This window comes from Marasmius oreades, assembly GCF_018924745.1.
Source record: "Marasmius oreades isolate 03SP1 unplaced genomic scaffold unpl_scf_7, whole genome shotgun sequence".
Taxonomy (NCBI): domain Eukaryota; kingdom Fungi; phylum Basidiomycota; class Agaricomycetes; order Agaricales; family Marasmiaceae; genus Marasmius; species Marasmius oreades.
Window position 1 is genome coordinate 1 of NW_025064831.1, and position 5,305 is coordinate 5,305.

Below are 5,305 nucleotides of genomic sequence, written 5' to 3' on the forward strand. Positions count from 1 at the left end.
GTGTTTCTGAAGACCTCGACGTCCTTATCGTAGGAGCAGGCTTTTCTGGTCTCTACCAACTCCAGATCTGTCGAAAACTAGGATACAACTACAAAGTCTTCGATGATGCTGCGGATATCGGCGGTTATGGTACTGGAACCGTTATCCAGGTGCCAGAGTCGACAGCCCCACTCCCATCTACTCGTTTTCCGCCGAAGAGCTCTGGAAAGATTGGAACTGGACTGAGGTACCCAGGATGGAAAGAGATAAGGCTTATTTTGGCGTTGAGGACAAGTTGGGGTTGAAGAAGATATCACTTTCAATACTCGTGTTGTCAGGTGCTGATGATGGGAGAGCATCGGTGGACCGTCAAAACGAATAATGGGCTCGTCGTGCACCCGCGATTCCTGATTCTGGCCACCGGTGCGCTTACGGTACCCTACACCCCCGCGTTCAAAGGGGTGGAGAAGTTCCGGGGTTTTGCCATCACACGGGAAGGTGGCCTGAGGAGGGCGTTGACGTGAAGGGCAAGCGAGTTGCTGTAGTTGGTACTGGCGCCACCGGCGTTCAGGTCATTCAAGAGATAGGGCCAGAAGTAGGGCATTTGACGGTCTTCCAACGCACTCCCAACTTTTGCCTTCCGATGGGCCAGGCAAAGCTGGACGTGAAAACGCAAACAAAGCAGAAGCCACTATACCCTACTTACTTCCGCTTCCGGATTCAAACTGTCGGTGCGTAATCTTGTTCGTCTGATATAACGCATTGACGTCGACTTGTGGGCTTTTTAGCCGGATTCCTTTATAATCCCTACCCCAAGGATTATACGTCCTCAACACCCGAAGAGCGTATACTTCGTCAAGAAGAGTACTGGGCGAGAGGCGGATTCCAATCGATTGGTGCATTCAACGATACGAGAATCAATCAGGAATCAAACGATGCTCTTTATGCGTTCTGGCGGTCAAAGGTTCGCGCGAGGATACGTGACCCGAAGATGCAAGAAAAGCTTGCACCCATGGTTCCCCCTCATCCGATTGGAGGGAGAGCTTCCCTGGAACAGACGTATTACGAGGTCTTCAACCAGGACAATGTTGATCTGATTGATCTCAACGAGAATCCAATAGCTGAATTCACATCGAAGGGTATTGTAACGGGGATGGAAAGGAGCACGAGTTTGATGTTATCGTTCTCGCTACTGGATGGGATGGTGTCACTGGGGCGATGACGAAGATTGATATACGAGGTATAGATGGGCAGACAGTTGCTGAGAAGTGGAAAGATGGGGTGTACACGAATTTAGGGATGACGGTGTCTGGTTTCCCGAATATGTTCTTTACCTATGGCCCCAAGCCCCGACTGCGTTTTCCAACGGCCCAAGTTGCGTTGTGAGTAAACGCTTAATTCTCTCCATCGTACCAATTTTCACCCCAGGGATTAGGAACCTCAAGGCGACTGGATTGCTGGTGTGATTAAGCACATGATGAAGAATGGTTTCACCAAGATTGAAGCTACGCCGGAAGCTGAACAGAACTGGCGAGGAATGGTCATGGGCATCTATGACAAGCTCCTTATGAAGAACGCTAGGGGCTGGTGGAACGGAGCTAACATTCCTGGGAAAGCAGTGGAGGTCTTGAGCTTTCCGGGGGCATACCGACGTACTTCAACAAATGTACCGAGGTCGTGGAGAACGGGTATGAAGGGTTTGTACTTTCAGGGAAAGGGAGCGGACGGGTCTAAAAACATGTTTTGATAGAACATTTGTGTAGAATTTAATCTTCGCCATTCACATCATAGTGTCTCCACGACCAGCTTAACGATTCATAGTACGGTGAGTTAGCGTTACGGCCTTCGATACTTTCTCTGCTCATCATTTCATCAGGTGTTTGGGTACACTACGTATCGTAGAACCTAGATGTTCGAAGTAAACCCTGCCACTAAGAAGGTACTGCGCATCGTACAGTGAGTGACTCCACTTTTGTTCTTAGCTGTCATCGAGATTTTATTATCAAATTGCATCCAGGAATGCAGCACCTGGGCCTGAGCTCCCATCCTGAGTCTGGACTATGCAGTGATGGGCGACAACGGCTTGCCAAAAGGAATTGGGAGGCCGCCAGGACCTAGGTTAATCACATTGAGGTAGAGTGACAAAATCTAGATGAGGTGATACTTATGTTGTACTTACGTTGTACTCATGAGCACCGTAGTGCTCGCTTAGAAATGGCCGACGAAATCTCAAAATTTGTTACCCCGTCAATGCATAACTGATGAATATGAATATTGAATTGTCGGTTGTCATCCGGTGGATGACGGATAGAAAAACAGTCCATCTGCTATTCGGTTAACATCCGATCTACTACAGGGAGCCCTAATAGTAATACTATTAGTAGTCGCACGACGATAGCTTTTATCCCAATTTTATCCCCAAGTACGTTCTGCTATGCTTAGGTATGGTCGTACCCACTTTCCCCCGTTATATTATGATTACTTACGGTTAACAGATTGCTGACAATGGCCGTCCAGTCCGGTAAACCAGTCCAGACGTATAAAGGTTTCTATCTTGCAGTTGCTCGAAAATCCAATAAACCATGTCCAACAACAACTTGAACGTCGCTTCTGAAGACCTCGACGTCCTTATCGTAGGAGCTGGCTTTTCCGGTCTCTATCAACTCCAGATCTTTCGAAAACTAGGATACAGCTTTAAAGTCTTCGACGTTGCTGCAGATATCGGCGGTACTTGGTACTGGAACCGTTATCCAGGTGCCGAGTCGACACCCCGCTTTCATCTACACGTTCTCCGCCGAAGAGCTCTGGAAAGATTGGAACTGGACTGAGAAGTACCCAAGCCAGCAAGAGATGCGGGCTTATTTCCAGCACGTTGATGACAAGTTGGGGTTGAAGAAAGATATTACTTTCAATACTCGCGTTGTCAGCGCTGAGTGGGATGATGGAGAGCATCGGTGGACCGTCAAGACGGACAATGGGCTCGTCGTGCAACCACGATTCCTGATTCTGGCCACCGGTTCGCTCACGGTACCCTACATCCCCGCATTCAAAGGGTTGGAGAAGTTCCAGGGGTTTGCCATCACACGGGAAGGTGGCCCGAGGAGGGCGTTGCAGTGAAGGGTAAGCGAGTTGCGGTCGTCGGTACTGGCTCTACCGGCGTTCAGGTCATTCAAGAGATTGGGCCGGAAGTAGGGCATTTGAAAGTTTTCCAACGTACTCCCATTCTTTGTCTTCCGATGGGCCAGAAAAGTTGGATGTGGAAACGCATATAAAGCAGAAGCCACTATACCTACTTACTTCCGCTTCCGGCTTCAAACTTTTGGTGCGTATTCTACTTCATTTGATTTGTTCTCCTGATATGATATCGCGTTTACGGATGCTCTTTGAACCTTATAGCCGGATTCCCTTATAACCCTACCCCAAGGATTTTACGTCCTCAACACCCGAAGAGCGTATACTTCGCCAAGAGGAGTACTGGGCGAAAGGTGGATTCCAATCGATTGGGGCATTCAACGATACGGCGTTCAACCAGGAATCAAACGATGGTGTTTATGCGTTCTGGCGGTCAAAGGTTCGCGCAAGGCTACGTGACCCGAAGATGCAGGAAAAGCACCCACGGTTTGCCCTCATCCAATTGGAGAAGGCGACTCTCCTTGGAACAGACGTATTACGAAGTCTTCAACCAGGACAATGTCGATTTGATTGACCTCAACGAGAATCCGATAGCTGAATTCACATCGAAGGGTATTGTAACCGGGGATGGAAAGGAGCACGAATTTGATGTTATCGTTCTCGCTACTGGATGGGATGGTGTCACTGGGGCGATGACGAAGATTGATATACGAGGTATAGGTGGGCAGACGGTTGCTGAGAAGTGGAAAGATGGGGTGTACACGAACTTGGGAATGACGGTATCTGGTTTCCCAAACATGTTCTTTATGTCTGGCCCTCAAGCCCCGACCGCATTTTCTGTCGGTCCGAGTTGCATCGTGAGGATATACTCAGTCTCTCTATCGTACCGCCCCTTTCTCACCCCGGTGTCTATCAGGAACCTCAAGGCGACTGGATTGCTAATGTGATTAAGCACATGAAGAAGAATCACTTGACAAAGATTGAAGCTACGCCGGAAGCTGAACAGATTTGGCGAGGAATGGTCATGAGCATCCATGATAAGCTCCTTGTGAGAAACGCCAGGGTTGGTGGAACGGAGCTAACATTCCCGGAAAACCAGCGGAAATATTGAGTTTCCTCGGAGGTGTACCGACATACTTCAACAGATGTACCGAGGTCGCGGAAAACGGATATGAAGGGTTTGTACTGTCGGGGAAAGGAATGGACAGGCGTAAAGCGTGCCTCGGTAGAGCATCTTGTGTAGAAGTCAACATTCGCTATCCGTACCGCAATGAATGAATTTATCTCTGCTAACAGCGCTAGACCCAGTCCCATGCTGCCCCAATCAGTCGTACTGACTGAGATCATATTCGTCGTCGTTCGTCAACCGGAACCTGGGTCGCCCACCGATGTTACTGGACATTGGGTGCATCAGCGTTAAGGAACGAAGAACAAGAAAAGACGACTAAGTACCTGATGCTATCTACTCCCTTTAAAGTGCAAATCGAATGCGACTTATTGCGGTTGACCACGGGTCTCCATGGACTTCAAACTTTGACACCTCTATAGAGGCACGAACTGGCTCAAGCTGTAGATTCTCTTCGCGTTCAGGTTTGACACGGTGGTGCCGGTGATGATAAACCCTTCGTACAGGATGGAACCCGGGTCTTCCTGACGGGTTTCAACACCACGAAATTGGGCCAAAATGTCCATGGACTGATCAATACCGTCAGCCATCGTTAGTGCCTCTCAAATTGGCGTTACCTGGTATAGACCTGAAATTCAAGTTCAAATCTTGGCCTTTCATTCTGAGAGTGCATGGTCAGTTTGACAGAACTGAGCAGAGGAGTCAGTGTGTTGATGTCAGACCAGCCATCGCCAGATGGGCTGAGATGATGAGATGTCGTATTATCATCAGATACCCGCCGGCCGCCAGTCTGGGTTAGCTTGGACTACTTGTTTTGGAAATTAATATAATATTTGATATAATCATTGCAGTTCTCGCTCGTGTCTGATTCCAATAAAAGATTTATTATATTATTATATTATATTAAGAGCAGTACAAATATATACACATAAGGAATAATGAACAATCAAGAAATATGATCAGAGCCAGCATGCAACTATAGTTGTCACTACTACAGCTGAGATCTTGCCCTACAGTAATGAGTCTGTCAGTCATCAGTTAAGAAAAAAGAGTTAAGTCCTACTAACA

At 48.0% G+C, this 5,305-nt stretch overlaps 5 protein-coding genes across 5 annotated transcripts; all 5 read left to right on the forward strand.

Moving 5' to 3' along the window:
- Nucleotides 1–12: 12 nt before the first annotated feature.
- On the forward strand, nucleotides 13–1,201 carry E1B28_013884 (uncharacterized protein; the record flags this gene model as incomplete). Its single annotated transcript, XM_043160681.1, has 3 exons — nucleotides 13–226; nucleotides 439–710; nucleotides 768–1,201. Coding segments are annotated over 3 exons (920 nt in total), but the record flags the coding sequence as incomplete, so codon positions are not given.
- Nucleotides 1,202–1,415: 214 nt separating this feature from the next.
- Nucleotides 1,416–1,888, forward strand: E1B28_013885 (uncharacterized protein; the record flags this gene model as incomplete). The annotated part of the gene is made up of 3 exons (XM_043160682.1): nucleotides 1,416–1,676; nucleotides 1,743–1,804; nucleotides 1,856–1,888. The coding sequence occupies exons 1-3, from the start codon at nucleotides 1,454–1,456 to the stop codon at nucleotides 1,886–1,888; spliced, it is 318 nt and encodes a 105-aa protein (XP_043001743.1). The 5' UTR covers nucleotides 1,416–1,453.
- Nucleotides 1,889–2,493: 605 nt separating this feature from the next.
- E1B28_013886 (uncharacterized protein) lies at nucleotides 2,494–2,807 on the forward strand (the record flags this gene model as incomplete). The annotated part of the gene is made up of 1 exon (XM_043160683.1): nucleotides 2,494–2,807. The coding sequence occupies exon 1, from the start codon at nucleotides 2,562–2,564 to the stop codon at nucleotides 2,805–2,807; it is 246 nt and encodes an 81-aa protein (XP_043001744.1). The 5' UTR covers nucleotides 2,494–2,561.
- Nucleotides 2,808–2,829: 22 nt separating this feature from the next.
- On the forward strand, nucleotides 2,830–3,096 carry E1B28_013887 (uncharacterized protein; the record flags this gene model as incomplete). Its single annotated transcript, XM_043160684.1, has 1 exon — nucleotides 2,830–3,096. One exon carries the CDS (start codon nucleotides 2,830–2,832, stop codon nucleotides 3,094–3,096), a length of 267 nt encoding a protein of 88 aa, XP_043001745.1.
- Nucleotides 3,097–3,521: 425 nt separating this feature from the next.
- E1B28_013888 (uncharacterized protein) lies at nucleotides 3,522–4,222 on the forward strand (the record flags this gene model as incomplete). The annotated part of the gene is made up of 2 exons (XM_043160685.1): nucleotides 3,522–3,968; nucleotides 4,028–4,222. The coding sequence occupies 2 exons, from the start codon at nucleotides 3,522–3,524 to the stop codon at nucleotides 4,220–4,222; spliced, it is 642 nt and encodes a 213-aa protein (XP_043001746.1).
- Between the last annotated feature and the right edge of the window lie 1,083 nt (nucleotides 4,223–5,305).